This window comes from Xiphophorus hellerii, chromosome 21 (assembly GCF_003331165.1).
Source record: "Xiphophorus hellerii strain 12219 chromosome 21, Xiphophorus_hellerii-4.1, whole genome shotgun sequence".
Lineage (NCBI taxonomy): Eukaryota > Metazoa > Chordata > Actinopteri > Cyprinodontiformes > Poeciliidae > Xiphophorus > Xiphophorus hellerii.
This window is the reverse complement of record NC_045692.1, coordinates 24,809,086-24,826,008: the sequence shown is the minus strand read 5'-3', so window position 1 is coordinate 24,826,008 and position 16,923 is coordinate 24,809,086. Positions and strand designations below refer to the sequence as shown.

Here is a 16,923-nt window from a genome sequence, read left to right as displayed (position 1 = left end):
GTTTCCACCAAAACCACCATGTTTTTGCTTGTGCAACCTTTTGACCTTTTCTAGCGATGAACTCATTATGAGTTAAATGTTTCCATTTAAGCCACAGGTGTCAAACTCCAGTCCTCCAGTCGCTGTCCTGCAGTTTTTAGATGACCTCCTCCTGGTGTAGGTCAGTTCTCCGGAGCCTTAATGACCTAATTATTCCGTTCAGGTGCTGCAGCAGCGGCACGTCTAAACGTTTCAGGGCAGCGGGCCTCCAGGACTGAAATATGACACCCCTGATATAAACCAACACACCTGAGAGAAAATATGGGCAGCATTTGTTTTTCTCCAACACTTTTAGTTCAGTTTTTTCTCCTTGTTCCTGTTTTTTCCTCTGACGTTCCCTCAGCCTGCCTGCCTGGTCTCCCCTCACAGCTGAACCCTGTTTCCCATCAGCCACCTGTTCTTCATCCAGCTGTCTAACTCCAAAGTATTTAAGCTCCTCATTTCATTCATTCCCTGCTAGATTCTCCTGTTTGTTTCTTTTTTCTCTCTTCTGGCTCCAGTTGGTTTCCCCTGGCTACTATTTGAACTTTTCTGACTAATCTGTAATAAACTTTAATGTTTTCAGTCCTGATTTAAAGGAGACAACATCTTCTGTCTTAGAAACAGATTATCTGGTGACATTTAGACCCACTACCATCCAGAGCCATTTCACTGTTTTATTAGATGCTCTTATTTAGAAACTATTGAAGTAGTCCAACCTACCAAAATAAAACAATGAACCGGTTTTATTTCCGTTATGACTGAAACGATTCTGGGAATTTAAGGACTCGTTGCACAACGTATCATCATGATCATCATCATTACTGTCTATATGTAGCGCAGCAGGTCTGTTTAGTTATTACAGCTCATCTTATCTAAATGGGTTTGACCTCAGGTACACACTCAGTCACAATGTGAGTTTGTTCAAACCTCCCACCTGAAATGTGAGCTGAAGAAGGAAGCTGCTCTAAAAAACGGCAGGATCTTGTTGCAGGGACAGAAAGCAAAGCTGTGAAACATTAGTGAGCATAAAGTTTAAAATCAAAGATATGAAGGAGAAAATCACCAGCGTTCTGGCGCTTTCTGCGTTACTGACTCTGACGTGCTTCACCGTGTTTTTACTCCACAGCAAAGACACTTCTTTGGTTTTTCCTTCCGTGCCACAACAGGTGGTGAAAGGAAGCAGGAGCGTTTTTGGAAAGATGATGGATCATATTTGGGTAACGAAAACCCCAGACGTCTCCTGGAAAACAGCAGCGACCTCGACTCAACCGGCTCCGCCTCTGGATCCGTGTCCCGACTCGCCTCCGTCTCTGGTGGGTCCGCTTCTGGTTGAGTTTGAAACTAATCGCAGTCTGGAGCTGGTCAGGAATCAGCTGGGATCGGTGCTGCAGCAGGGAGGCCGGTACAAACCCCCGGACTGCACCGCACGGCAGAAGGTGAGGCGGGAGATGATGTTACTTTAGCTGTGAAACGTTTTGAAGAGCAAATTAAATATAAATGAAAACATGATAAATACGCAGAGGGAACTGGAGTAACTCGGTAACTCGAGCTTCAGACTCATTAAAAGATAATCGATAAATGATCAAGTGTCAAATTAAGCTAAAAGATGAAGGAATAAGAAAACTGTTCATGCAGAAATGTTTACAAGTCACTTTGTTGAAGGTCAAATAAACTTTTTCTCAATAAATTCATGATTTCTGGATCAGCTCAGCCTCTAAAACAAACTTGGACGGTATTTTCTGAAGCCTAAATTATACAATAAACATTGATTAGTTATTGTTAAATCTATTGATTTTCATTAACACATGTGGCTCTTTTAACATTTCATTCAGCTTTCAAAAAAACACAAAAGGCTGATTTATATTACTTTGAAAATGTATAGAAGTGTAATATTGCACCACTAAAAATATGAATATATGGACATTAAACCCTTTTAATTTAAAATTTCTGAAATTTTACAGGTTTTTACATATTTACTTTGACTTTTTAAAGATTTTTTTTAAAGTTTGCTTTCTTTAGACTGCACTCAATAAATTTGAAATTATTCTTAAAAGATAGAGCAACCTGAAAATATAACTGATGGCAACAATAACAGGTGAAGAACAAGCTTTAATTTAAGATTTAATATTAGTTTAAACCAATGACGGCGTATTTTCTCCTTCCTGCATCAGGCTTTCAAATCCAGTTTTCTTCTCAGAAACAGAACTGAAAGCATAAATTTACCTGGGAAACAAACACAACCCAGTCTCAGGCCAGTTCATTATCTGAATTTAAAAATAAATTAAAATACTTGTTGAAGAAACATGTCTGAATAACTGGTCACAAGTTATGTTTACATCAGCCATAAAACTGGAATAACAAAAACAAATTAACTTAATGGCAAAAGAAATCAGTGTTTTCTGCTGCAGTGGAGACACATTTATAACCACCAGATGTTCCTGCAGCTGGATCGGGTCAGGAGACGACAGGAAGTGGTGGGAGGATCCATGTTTTTAATGACTTATGAACAAACTTATTCATTTATTATTTCACTTGTGTTTCTAGTTTGTAATGGAGACACAGTTTGTTTTTCAGTGCAAACTAAAATCTTATTCTGTTGGAAGAGAAACAGTCTGGTTGTTGAACTTGTGACATTTCTGATGTTTCCAAGTTTGATACAAAGAACAAAACAACAAAACGCCTCATACTAGTGCCAAGACTTTTTTTTAATCAAAAACGGTGAGCTTTTTGTTTCCACTAAGCAAATTTATTTTCAAAATGTCAGCTATTATATGGTGAATGGAAACACAGACAGTGTCAGATTCATTGCACTAAAATCTCACTGCCAGTTCAAACTCTCCCTGCGTCCATCTTCTAGGTGGCTGTCATCATCCCGTTCAGAAACCGGTATGAACACCTGACCCACTGGCTCTACTACGTCCATCCGGTCCTGATGCGTCAGCAGCTGGACTACGGTGTGTACGTCATCAACCAGGACGGAGACGGAGCGTTCAACCGGGCCAAGCTGATGAACATCGGATTTGTTGAAGCACTGAAGGAATACGATTACGACTGTTTTGTCTTTTCTGACGTAGACCTGGTACCAATAGATGACAGAAACCTCTACAGATGTTCTGACCATCCCAGACATTTATCTGTGGCTATCGATAAATTTAACTACATCTTATCCTCAGTAACAGCCTTCGGTGGCGTCTCCCTGCTGACAAAGGAGCAGTTCTCGAAAGTCAACGGTTTCTCCAACACTTTCTGGGGCTGGGGTGGCGAAGACGACGACCTGTACAACAGAATCATCGTAAGAGGAATGTCCATAACTCGGCCGGACGCTGGGATTGCAAAATACAAAATGATCAAACATGGAAGAGACTTGCACAATGAGGTGAATCCAGAAAACGCTGTCAAAACAAAAAAAACCGCAGAGAATATTGAGACTGATGGACTAAACTCACTCAACTTTACAGTGAACGAGATTTTGAAGGACGTCTTGTTCACTTTAATCTCTGTGGACGTTCAGGCTCCATGACGACGAACGTCAGAAATGAATGTTAAAGTGGAACGGTTGTAGCTTGGCTTGGCTTTGAGACGTGTGTGTGTTTTCTTAAACACTGCATGAACGTTGGATTTATGTAAATATATTGTGTTTTAATTTAACACAAGTTACATTTATGAGCTTCGTTTAACAAATATCACAGGTAGTTTTAACTTACCTGGATTTCACAACAAACAGGATATTATTTGTTTTTGATTCTTCATCATCTGCCAGCATTTTTCCTTCTGTTTGTCCAACAAGTTAGTTTTATTCTAACCTTCCCTTTTCTCTCTATCTCTGTTCAATAACATGTTTGGATCTTTGGAGTGTAGTTCTATATTTATCAGAGTGGTTTCAGTATTTAATGAAGCTGCTAAGCACCAAATGTTTACAAAGTAAAGTGAAGGAGTTAACTGAAGATGTGCTTTGTTTCTATCGTGTTTATGTCTATATAAAACTCATGATTCTTGGGAAAACATGAGCCAAGAAAGGAAAACATCTGTTCAAAAAGACACCAAAACGATCCAAAATGATGGTAATAAAATATGTTTACATCCATTTATTAATACAAAGTGTATGTTTTTTGTTTTTTTATATTTTAAGGCAGGTTTTCAATAACAGTTAGTTGTCCAGGATTATGTTGATTGTTGCACAATTTGGTGTTTACAGAAAAAAACAATTTGCAAGAAAATATATCCTACAATATTAATGGCACAAAATCTACTATAAAGACAGAAATTAAATATAATTTATTGTGGTTTAGTTGATAAATGTGGTTTTATTGGCTCTAGTGGCCTTTAGCTGAAAGTAGTTTGACAGGAAACGCAGCAATGAGAGACGGGGAAGACATGCGGCAGGCCGGGAATCGAACCAGTGACTTCTGCCACCAGGACTGGGGCCTCCATAGGAGGACCCTGCTTTGATAAATGTGTTTAAAAAAATTTAAACCCCGAGCGGTTTAAAAGTAAGTTTCATTTGACCAACATGTTGCTGCTATCTGGAAGAAACAACATTTTGGAGCAACACATCCAGAGCTCTGACTAGAAGCTGAAAGAAAACATGTGGAAGCAGCTAAAGATTAGGGTGATGGACAGGAATCCTTCCAAACTCACAGACCTGGAGCTCATCTTCAAAACCCATGAGGGAAGATAAACAACATTTTCACAAAGTAGAAATAAGACCCAACAGATCAATAATGCCATTTAACATAACGACAAAATATTATCCACAAATGTGTAAAATTTTAAAAATATATTTCATGTGTATTTGCTTAATGATGTAATTTAACTAAATGTAAAGTCCATGAGTCAGACAGAGAACGCCTCATCACACACTGGAGAGGCCAGATTTTTCTTTAAGGTTTGGCAGGAGTTTTAAAAAAAGCATGAAAAAGTCGTGAGAAGATTCTTATGGTTTAATTTCTTAAGCATGATGCCAAAGATGTCATGAGGTGTGGTGCGGGTTGGTGAGGCAGACGCTGTAGACCCAGGTAAGATGAATATGATGATGATTTTAATTATAAATAAGTCCAGCAACAAGAAGCAGGCACAAGGAAACACTGACGAAACATAGACGTTGAATTGACGAGGACCCGACGAGGAACAAGGGACACAGGTGGAGTTAAATACACGGGAGGGTAATCACAGAACGAGACACACCTGGGAACAATCAAGGGGAGGACAGGACAACGAAGAGACTAAGGACACAGAAAACTCTAAATAAACACATAAAAACACAGATCCTGACAGTACCCCGGAGGCGGTCCGGCGGTCGTCCGCGGTGCTGGAGGCGGGAACCACGGAGGCGGTCCGGCGGCCGTCCGCGGCGCTGGAGGTGGCGATGAGTCCCGGGGGCCGCCCACAGACGGCGACGACGAGCCCCCCGAGGCAGGGTCTCTGGTGGAGCACAGGGGGTCTCGGTCGGAATGCTGGGGGTCTGGGTCTCGGGTGGAACGCAGGGAGTCTCGGTCTCGGGTGGAACGCAGGGAGTCTCGGTCTCGGGTGGAACGCAGAGAGTCTCGGTCTCGGGTGGAACGCTGGAGGTCTCGGGTGGAACGCTGGAGGTCAGGGTCTCGGGTGGAACGCTGGAGGTCAGGGTCTCGGGTGGAACGCTGGAGGTCAGGGTCTCAGGAGGAACGCTGGAGGTCAGGGTCTCAGGAGGAACGCAGAAGGTCAGGGTCTCAGGAGGAACGCAGAGGGTCTCGGGAGTCGGGGTCTCGGAGGGAACGTAGAGGGTCTCGGGAGTCGGGGTCTCGGAAGGAACGTAGAGGGTCTGGGTCTCGGTAGGAACACAGGGAGTCTCTGGAGGAACACAGGGAGTCTGAGTCGGAGCGCTGGGGGTCTGGGTCTCGGAAGGAACACTGGGAGTCTCGGAAGGAACACTGGGAGTCTCGGAAGGAACGCCGGCTGGAACGCCGGCTGACTCGGCCTCGGGTGCGCCGGCTGGAACGCCGGCTGACTCGGCCTCGGGTGCGCCGGAGCGAAGCCTTGGAACCGGCCGCGTAGGCGAGCCGCAGCGAAGCCTTGGAACCGGCCGCGTAGGCGAGCCGCAGCGAAGCCTTGGAACCGGCCGCGTAGGCGAGCCGCAGCGAAGCCTTGGAACCGGCCGCGTAGGCGAGCCGCAGCGAAGCCTTGGAACCGGCCGCGGAGGCGAGCCGCAGCGAAGCCTTGGAACCGGCCGCGGGGGCGAGCCGCAGCGAAGCCTTGGAAACGGCCGCGGGGGCGAGCCGCAGCGAAGCCTAGGAAACGGCTGCGGGGGCGAGCCGCAGCGAAGCCTTGGAAACGGCTGCGGGGGCGAGCCGGAGCGGAGCCTGGGAACCGGCTGCGGGGGCGAGCCGGAGCGGAGCCTGGGAACCGGCAGCGGAGGTGACAGCTCCGGAAGGCGACGAGGGGCCGGGTCCACCGGCGGCTCACGTCGCTGTCTCAGGGCTGACCGTGGAGGTGGCGGATCCGGAAGGCGACGAGGGGCCGGGTCTGCCGGCGGCTCACGTCGCCGTCTCCGGGCTGACCGCGGAGGGGGCTGCTCCGGAAAGCGACGAGGGACCGGGTCCACCGGCGGCTCACGTCGCTGTCTCCGGGTAGACAGCGGAGGTGACGGATCCGGAAGGCGACGAGGGGCCGGGTTCACCGGCGGCTCACGTCGCTGTCTCCCCCGGCGTGAGTAACGGCGGGGGCCGAATCCGGAGGGCTTTGGGGTGGGGACTGGTAGGATCTGGCGTTGGCTAATCGCCAGGGTGTAGTCCGACTCCAGTCCCATCTCTTCCAGCAGCAGCGGAGATGGCAGGATCTCAACGTCCCTGTAGAGATCCCGCTGAGCCAACTCCAACTGCTGCTGGAACCATACCTCCGGGTCGTGCTGGGCCATGAGCTGCTGTCTCACCATCGGTCTGGTCGGGTCCTACTGTCATGAGGTGTGGTGCGGGTTGGTGAGGCAGACGCTGTAGACCCAGGTAAGATGAATATGATGATGATTTTAATTATAAATAAGTCCAGCAACAAGAAGCAGGCACAAGGAAACACTGACGAAACATAGACGTTGAATTGACGAGGACCCGACGAGGAACAAGGGACACAGGTGGAGTTAAATACACGGGAGGGTAATCACAGAACGAGACACACCTGGGAACAATCAAGGGGAGGACAGGACAACGAAGAGACTAAGGACACAGAAAACTCTAAATAAACACAGAAAAACACAGATCCTGACAAAAGAAGTGTCAGTTGGGACTAAAGCTTCTTCGGGTTTTACGAGTTCAGCAGTCCTCTCTGTGTTCCTTCTGCTCCTTTATTTTTATGAGGCGAAACAATTTTATTGCTCATCTTGAAGATGATTATGCTGTCAGGAATCAGGAAGCTGAGGTTCCAGCTTGCTTTGCTCCTGATCCAGATGACAGTGGAGGGAGGGGCCTTCAAGTAGCTTCTTCATCCACAAACGCCACAGTTGCTTTTTAGTGTTATTATTTAAATGATGTTGTTAGTGTGACAGATTGGCTGAGGACCAACATGTAGGGAGCAGAAACAGGAAGACGTGAGAGAAAAGCCAACCTTCATGAACACCATGAGGCTCCAGTTTTTCATATTTGGTTTATGGCGCCTTGTTTTCTCCGCCACACACCTGCTAAAGGAAGGCGGCACGTCTTCATTCTCCTCAGATTGTTTTAATCAGGTTTCTGCTGCGATGGCGCAGTTCATCTGATATGAAAGCCAACAGGATTCCTCCTGACCTCTCCCCTAACGCAAAGACCACCTCAGACGTTGGTGGTGTTGTCGTGGAAACGGTCTGTCATACAGCTGGATTACTTCCCAGTTTCTTATTGAAGTTCAGTGTTTCTTATTTGTCTGTAAAATACTCTACCTTCGCAAACATGCAAGGTCCTGCCAGACTCCTCACACAGTGTACAAAGAAGATGTTAAAGATTGTGGTCAGATCTGGTTTGACTGGTAAAGATGTGAGTCTTAAACCTGAAACAGGGCATTGGAGAACAGAGCTCCTCATCAGGGCCGGAAAAGAAGCAGAGAGCCAGTTTTTGAAAAAATGTTTTGTGGTAAGAAACTGTTTCACTGTCAAAGGAAAATAACCTGGTAGTGAACCTGAAACGGGGCGTTGGTGCTGGAGGAAACAGAATTCCTCATCAGGTTTTCAAAGCACAGGAACAAAAGCACAAAAAATGTTTCGTGGTTAGACGAAGCTGAGCTGCAGCGTCTGAGCATCATTTTGATTTAATTACAATGATGCACTTTGCTCTGTTTTTATTCCACTACAAAAACAATTTCATTTTCTTCTTTCTAGTTCAGTTGTGAAAAAACCCGAATGTTTCTGGAAAGATGGTGGAGCGTCTAACGCCTGACACTTCAGGCAGAAAACAAGAACTTGGGTTCAATCTTTGACATTCCTCTGCAGCAGAGTTTTTTCTTATTAAATAAAAATAACAAAAGCTGTTGATCTAAAAGCAGAGCATGATTCATTACCAAGCACAGTCATGAAAAACAAAGAACAGTTCTGACTAACTGTAAGCTAGCAGCTGACATCACAGCAAATAAACGGTTGTTTCCATGCAGAACCTCACGGACCACCAGTGGTCCGCGGACCACCGTTTGAGAAAGACTGCTCTACAGCCAAGACTTCCTCTATTGTCCCGTTCTGCCCTCTAGTGGCAACATTGACTTACAACCATGCCAACTTAAGAAGAACTGGAAACACCAGGAAAGAAAATCTGGGCAACTTTCTTGCTTCGTTTATGTGTTAAAACAAAGTTAAAGTGAGTAAATTCAAAGCGCAGTCCCACCCAAACAAACAACTATATTAGTGATCAATTATTCTGATGATTAATTTTTAAAATGGCAACATTTACAATATGAGCTTCAATAAATGTGTTGCTAAAAAATAAATATGAAGTTCAATTAAAATACAAAATACAAGGCAAAGTTCTCATTTTTAAAAGTTAATTTGTGCATTTTAAGAGTATAGATTTATTTTTGGGACATTTATATATTTCTGGTTTTATATTTAATATTTATGTTTCTCCATATAAACTAATTAATTAAAACATTCCTGCAAAGCAGAGCGGATCCAAATGCTGAAGTTAAAGACTCGGCTGACAGAAACTCTTCATGTCTGTTGTTGCTGCTCAGGTTTTGGGTTCAGGGGAAAAACTTTTCCACTTTCTGACTCAGACCTCCTCAAGTCTCACCTGTCGTAAAGACAAACTGCAGTTCACTTAATTTAACAGCAGATGGCAGCACCAGCCAGACGTTCACATGAAAAAGTGACGCTGTGCAGAGCGCCCTCTGGTGGACAATAGTTGATTATTTATATCAGCCTTACTATCAATCATAGCGGCAGTAAAAAATACAAAATTTAATTTGAAACCAAATATTCTGACCAAATCCGAAAAACTGGTAATTAAATGTCATTTTCTTTAAACAAGAACTTCTTTACTGCCACAGCCAATATTTATTTCTGGAGCAAACTCCAATAAGAAACTGTTTTATGGCTTTTGCAATAATGAGCGCATCATTGCAGCAAAAAGTTACCAGAATATTATTATGACTCAAAGGAAATTCAAAATACAAGGAAACTAAACTACAATTTTCAGATTTTTTTAAAATCCTGGTAATGAAATGCAAACGTGACTCAACATTCAGGAGTCTCTAATTTACTCTTTATGTTTTTATTTACCAGGAAGTTAAACTTTGTACATTAGACTTCAGGTTTTCCTGGAAAGCTGAAGGCAGACCTACAAAATGGATTTTGGAAAAGTTTTTTTTTCAGGCACAATTGTTTGTAAAACTATTCAGGGACGTTTTCAGAAAAGGAAACATAAAATGTCTAATAAATAAATTCCTCACTCTGTATAAAATGCCAGTGAAGGAAGGAGTTGAAATCTAATATGAAGTAATTAGTAATAAAGTAACAAAAACTTAAAAATGCAGCAGGAAGTTCCTGGGTTTGAATCCCAGCCTGGAGTTTGCATGTTCTCCTTCTGCATGTCTGGGAGGCGGGTCACCTGGACAGGTCTGTGGCAGGGCGAGTTCCTTCTTATTAAACATAATTCATTTCTCTAGTAAAAAGTATTTTAAAACATACAGAATGTGGCGATGCAGACAGATCCTGTAGAAACCTACAGTTCTTAACGGAGCGGTTCTGAAGCCTTTCAGGTCCAGACCTGCTGTAGAGGAAGTTGGTTTAGCGATTCTCCTGCTGAGAGTCAGAACCTCACAGATTTGCTCTTCGGTGAAAACGCTTTGCTTTTACTGCTGTTCCTGGAACGTTCACCTTCAGATGGATCAATCAATAAATCAATGCACTCAAAATACTCCGTCTCAGATGAAACGGCAGAAATACGATGGAAATAAAGATGATATTAAACTAAACTAAACTAAACTAAGTCGAATTGTGAAGACTTATGGATTGGTTTTGCTCTTTTTGTTGTTCTTTATGGTTTATTTCCCATCTTTTTATTTCTACATATGGAAAGTAACTAAAAATACTTCATTATAGATCTATTACAAATAAACCTTCTTATTTTCATATCAAATTTAAACCAACATTGAAGATTAAAGTTTGCAACAAGCATTTATTGAAGGTCAGAAAACAGCAGTTAGCATATCTGCAGACCCCACACATCCTGGACACAAACGTTTCCCTTCAGGTCAGTTTTATGTTGTCTCTGATGTACAGAATGAAAACCTTACAGCCAGAATAGTGCAAAGATGCACTGTTACAATCTGGCCTTTTCAGTGTTTTATGTAAAGAAATAGTTACACACACATTTATATACATATAATTCATTTTATTCATTATGTTATTTTCTCTCTAAAGTTTGGAAATTTATACTGTTAAGTAAAATTCTTTGTTCATCAGACAATCCTGACCATTAAAGCTAAATCTAATAGAAATTTGAAACATTTAATGATAAACTTCAAAAGACATGGATAAGAAATAGAAAGAGAGGGAAGAGAAACAAACTTTAACGGAGAACCAGAAGGTGAGAGCAAAGCCTGGAAGTTACTTTCTGTTAGTGAAACCAGCTGGAGGGAGATAAAGTGAAGTTTTACACTCGTACAGCAGGTGGCGGTATTGCCCGCTTTACCCATCCATCAGTAAACACTTTAAGACAGAAAAAAAAAACAACGAGGAAGTTATGCAACGTCCAGCTTTTTTCTCTTTAAAACATTTCTAATGAAATGATTCTTTCTTTCGGTCAGAAGTTTCTACCGAGTCATTAGTTCGGTTTCCTGTTGGCAACCAGTTTCTCTTCAACAATTAAAAGGCAACTTGTGAAATAAAACCATTCAGGAATAACGGAATCCGAAGAGGATCCGCCCGAGTCAGACCGGATCAGGAAATGTAAGTCTCAAACTTTCTCAACTCACCCAAACAGTTTTCGTAGATTAATTTATTTATCGGAGTTAAATTATAAGAAAAACTTTCTACAGCAGTTAAATGTGTGACGAAGCTTAAGTTTAGGGAAATGGCTAAATGAAACTCCTGCCCTTTTATCATCTCTAGTTTAAAAACTACAATAGCTAGATAATAGATAATAGATTATAGATTATTCTACTAATTACTGAATTATTTGTGATTAGCGAAACCTTTGATTTATGAAATGTTTATTATAAAGCCAGGTTAATTTCACTATTAAACTACGTCTAAATCCTTGCGCTCTAAATTTTTCATACCAATAGAGCAAAATTCAAAGAACCCTTCAAACAGGCTTAAAGGTGTGTGTGTGTGGGGGTGTGTGTGTGTGTGTTTCTATTCTTTATTCAGTAAGATATTAAAACTCAGATTAATAACAGATAAATTTGGCCTTGTAATTTTTCTTACAACATTTTTGGATTAGAAATATATTTTTGTGAATTTCTTAAATTGAATCAGCTTTTATTTAGTAATCAACTCATTTTATTGAAAATCATTTTATCTAAACCCATTTATTATTATATTTTTTACATTTGATCATTTCCACACATTGCAAGAAGGCAGCTAAAATCTTTTTTCTTTAAAAGTATTAAACCTCTGGATATGATGAAGTCTTGATTTTATCTCATGAAGAAGAAACCATCTGAGAACATGTTGGTCATTTTTAATAAAGTAATTTTTTCATGAATTTATTAATGTGTCAGCGCAGTAGGAGGCGTTAAAAAGCAATTAATCTGTGGCCAAAGTAAAACTGATTTTTTCTACATGTAAACCTGATTATGTGATAAGATTTTAATGTTTTTAATATAAATTAGTGATTTTTATGGATTTATTAAATTGTCAGATTGTTAAATGTCAAAATGAAGCAACTTTTCTGTGATGAACTTCACCTGTTCATCCCACACATGCATTCCTGATGATTGACCTCTGACCTCTGACCTTTGGGTGGGTTTAAGTTTTGTTTAACTAGTTTATGGCTGTGATTTTTAAAGGTAAAGATTAAATACATTTACCTTTATGCATAATGAAACAGGTTCTGATAAAACATGTTTGGTTTCTCTGGTCCATAAAATCCATAATCAATCATCAATATTTCTAAATCAACCAATTTCAGGTTTAATTTGATGTTTGATTTTATTGTCAGAATTTAAACAGAAAATGGAAAATTATTTTTCTCTGGTTAAATCTCTAAGTTTTCTCTCTAGAAAATAAAAACAAGCAGTGAAACGTTCTGATGGATCTGATGGTTCTGATGGTTCTGATGGAGCGGATGGTTCTGATGGATCTAATGGTTCTGGTGGTTCTGATGGATCATCTTTGGACGTTTTTATTCTTTAATAAACTGAATAAAATGATTTGAGCCAAAATCTGATGAACATAGAGACAGCAGCAGGAAATGGGATTCAGCCCCTTCAAATTAAGAGCTTTGCATTAACAACAGAACCTGTGATGGATCTGAAGCTGGTTCTGTTGGTCCCGCCTCCAGAACCAGCCGACCCAGTTCTGCTGTTAGCCGCCGTTAGCTCCTTAGCTAGCTGAACGTAGCATCAACAGGGAGAACCAGAAACTTCTGCTTATCAAACATCTACAGCTGAATGATGGAACTGATCTGCTTCAACATCACAGAGGTCAAAGGTCAGGAGGGTTAACAGAAGGAACATGACCTCTGAAGGGTCAGGGTGACTTCAGGTTCGTTTCCTGAAGCTGGCAGGTGAAACTTTCCCTCAGTCTCTGCTGAGCTTCAGGTTTCCTTCTCTGATCTCAGATCTGAAGGTTTTTCTTTCTGGACTTTTCTCCCAGAACCGTGTGGTTCTGGTTCTCCTCCATCACTGGACCGAGATCAGCTCCACCTGAGCTGCTTCTAAAGCCACACACAGACAGTCGGCGTTCCTGCAAAGTTTTACACCAGGCTTTGACTAGACCTCTCAGCTAAGGAGGACTTCTACCCTGAACAGTTTTAATAAAATAAAGCTCAGAAAATTATTCTGTTACTAAAAAGTTTAAAATGTTGAATATTCCATAAAATGCTTTTTTTCTTGCCAATCCTCTCAGAAAATGAAACTCATTTATTAGAATCATCCCACAGAGATTTATTACAAAACTGTTTTTATCATTGTGATGATTATCACAGTTAATGAAAACGTGAATTAACAGAAACTCATGGTGTCAAACGCTAATCAGCTAATTAACTCAACACCTGCAAAGGTTTCATCATTTCCTGGTTTCTGACACCAAAAACCCAGATTACCCAAAGTTAAACCAGAACCAAACTGGATTTTCATGATCCGCTTTCTGAAATGAGCAGCGCGGCACCTGTAGAGACACTGCGCATGCGCAAACATAATCAGCTGATTTATACAAACCGAAACTATTTCACTAACAGCTATCCTTCATTCCTCGACTCCATTCTGTGGCGCAGACTTCAGCGGTCGGTCCGGTGAGTTAGAACTTTCTATCAAACTGGTTCCGACCGGAGAGGAGAGAACCGACCGAACCCTTCAGTAGAACCGAACCCTTCAGTAGAACCAAACCCTTCAGTAGAACCTTCTGCTGTTCAGATATGGTCTCTGTAGCCAGAAGAGGCTGAAATGGGATTTAATGTCAGATATTTCACTGAGCTGCCGCCATTTGCGGCTCTGGATAGAAAGTCCTTCGTCTCCATTCAGAAAAAACTAGTGTCTCTGGTTCCCTCTCAGATTCACAGCAGAGGAACCTGAGGATGAATCCAGAGGAGAACAGAGCAGCCTCTCCATCACCCAGCGGTATTTCTATGAAGAGTGACCGATCCAAAGGCCTTCCTTTGTTCTTCAGTAGTTCTCCTGGATTCCCAGACCAAAAGTAAGTCGTCTGTTAACCAGAAATATTTGCATTTTCCCAAAAATGCAGCATAAACATAAGTGAAAATGCTCTCAAAGAAAAATATAAATCAGTGAAACGTTGCAAAGCTTGTTTCATTTAGTCATGTGTCAGACTGCTCCTGATGAGCATTCGCCTTTAAACGGGACTTTTATGCAAATTTCACATTTTTTGCACTTTCTACTTCCATTTGTGTTTCTATGTCTATTAAAAACAGCCCAAGCACTTAAAAACACAACCCAGCCTTTTATAAGCTGTAAGTTAATGTTTTTGGTGTTTTTAAAATGAGTCGTTTCAAATCCTTCCAGAATGTAGCGTACAAATCAGCAGGCGCTGAACGTTGCTTAGCAACCCCAGTAAAGCCTAGCTTTTTAGCTGGCAGCCCAAGCGAAGCCCGGCGTGTTATCTAGCAGTCTAAGCAAAACACATGTTAGCTAGCACCCCAGTAAAGCCCAGAGCGTAATCGAACAACCCCAGTAAAGCTTAGCGTGCTAGCTAGCAAACTAAGCAATGCCCAGAACGCTAGTTGGCAGTCCAAGCAAAACACATGTGGTAGCTAGCACCCCAGTAAAGCTTAGCGCGCTAGCTAGCAACCTGAGCTTAGCTCCAGCATGTTTGGTCAGCTGGTTTACAATGGCTGCTGAAAAAGACAAGAGTTTTGTTTTTGACTTGCCATCCAGAAACCACTGGCTGCATCCTGTTGGTGGTGCAGGAGGCTCTTCTTTTGCTTTCCAAACATGGACAGTTGTGCATCTGTTTGCAGCCATTTTCCTGTACGAGTGTAAATGCTGCGCTGGGGGCGTGGCCAGCAGCAGCTAGTTTGCATTTAAAGTGACAGAGACAAAAAATGTAATGAACATGTTTTGAATAGGCCACAGACCCATCCTACCCTGTTCCATCAGAGGTCACCTGGCTCTCTGGAGGTCAGTGATGAACGCCAGCAGCATCCATTCAGATTAGTTAACTTTAGATCAAGGACACATTGAACTGATGTGGTTCTTCAGACACTGAGGAACCAACAGGACATGTTTAATTCAACCCAGGAGATGATCGTCTTCCTGCTCCACTGGCCAGTTTCTAGAGCAGCTAACTGGGTGAACTGGAAGTGAATCCCATGGTGACTGAGTGTCTCTGGTTCCCTCTCAGACTGGCTTCACAGCAGAGGAACCTGAGGATGAATCCAGAGAACAGAGCAGCCGCTCCATCACCCAGCGGCATTTCTATGAAGAGTGACCGATCCAAAGGCCTTCCTTTGTACTTCAGTAGTTCTCCTGGATTCCCAGACCAAAGGTAAGTCGTCTGTTAACCAGAAATATTTGCATTTGCCCAAAAATGCAGCATAAACATAAATGAAAATGCTCTCAAAGAAAAATATAAACCAGTGAAACGTTGCAGAGCTTGTTTCATTTAGTCACGTGTCAGACTGCTCCTGATGAGCATTCGCCTTTAAAAGGGACCTTTAAGAAAAAATTTACATTTTTCACAATTTGTATTTCCATTTGGGTTTCTACGTCTATTAAAAACAGCCCACTTCCGGTTTGCCATGCGGACAGGGTAGACGTAGCAACTGTCTGCTCCGTAAAAATCCAGCCTTTTAACTAAATTCACCCCACAGAAAGCTAATTCTACGCCACCTATCAATACAAAAACATCTTGGCTAGTAGGCCTGTCATGATAACAAATTTTGCTGAACGATTAATTGTCTCAAAAATTATTGCGATAAATGATAATATTGTTTGAAGTCCTTTTTACACTGATTTAATGGAAATGACGTAATAATCCATGCGATTTCCTGCCAAAGATAGATACACTTTATTTTCAAAAGAATATTTAACACTGGAACTGATAAACAAAATAAACAAAACAACCAAAAACAAAAACAAAATGGATTCTCAGTCTCCATTAACAAAAAATGTACTAGAATAAAAACTAAACAACATAAAGCCAAAGTGGAAATAAATACTGCATTCAACCAAAAGAGTGCAGATTATGAAGTCTGTATATTATGTTGCCCTTCAGTAATAATTAGATTTAAATAGAGAAGATGGGCACATCGACTACCTGATGCAATAATTCACACTACATGATTTTTTGCTCCTATTTTTCCCTTTACAACAATCTTAGATCGTTGGTCTTTCTAGGATTGTGTGGTGTGTTACGGTAGATCATCGTTGCCGCTCTGATCTAAATCAGGGGTTTTTCCCGACTGGGCTCTTTAATGCAGCCTGTTGAATGTGACAGCTGACACAGTGCAACCCGAAGTCCAGCGGACATCGGAGATGATATGTGGAAACAACATTAATGTTTATTCAACATGCAAAGAATATAGAAATGACAAGAGGAGGAGTTGGAGCGAAATTGCTACCGCAGTTGATAAACCCGGTAACTTTTCAGCTGTTCTTCGTTAACGTGACATAAACAGGTTATAATGATTTTCATTCAGTCAGGACTTTACGCTGACACTAGCCACATGCATTGCAGGTAGATTGTAGTAAAGCATTGATTAATGCCTGGTTTTAAAATTAGTTCACTGGACTTGTAGCCATTATTTTGTGCCCATTGTTGGACACCACAGGGCAGGAACCCGATCGAACCGTTAT

The 16,923-nt window shown here is 41.8% G+C and overlaps 3 protein-coding genes across 15 annotated transcripts in view; 2 read left to right on the top strand and 1 right to left on the bottom strand.

The window, feature by feature from the left end:
- Positions 1 to 16,923, bottom strand: part of LOC116712080 (NACHT, LRR and PYD domains-containing protein 3-like) — a 612,764-nt gene that overhangs the window by 160,785 nt on the left and 435,056 nt on the right. The window lies entirely within an intron of this gene.
- The window catches only part of LOC116712074 (NACHT, LRR and PYD domains-containing protein 3-like), a 1,065,068-nt gene that overhangs the window by 1,023,615 nt on the left and 24,530 nt on the right, over positions 1 to 16,923 (top strand). The gene's annotated exons all lie outside the window — the stretch shown is intronic.
- Positions 844 to 4,110, top strand: LOC116712154 (beta-1,4-galactosyltransferase 2-like). Its single transcript, XM_032552047.1, has 2 exons — positions 844 to 1,457; positions 2,879 to 4,110. Exons 1-2 carry the CDS (start codon positions 1,068 to 1,070, stop codon positions 3,539 to 3,541), a joined length of 1,053 nt encoding a protein of 350 aa, XP_032407938.1. The 5' UTR covers positions 844 to 1,067; the 3' UTR covers positions 3,542 to 4,110.

Bases quoted from the DNA above. Each gene is read 5' to 3' on its own strand.
- LOC116712154 (XM_032552047.1), top strand. From the start codon at position 1,068: ATGAAGGAGAAAATCACCAGCGTTCTGGCGCTTTCTGCGTTACTGACT. The intron at 1,458-2,878 runs GTGAGGCGGGAG...TCCATCTTCTAG, and splicing joins ACTGCACCGCACGGCAGAAG to GTGGCTGTCATCATCCCGTT.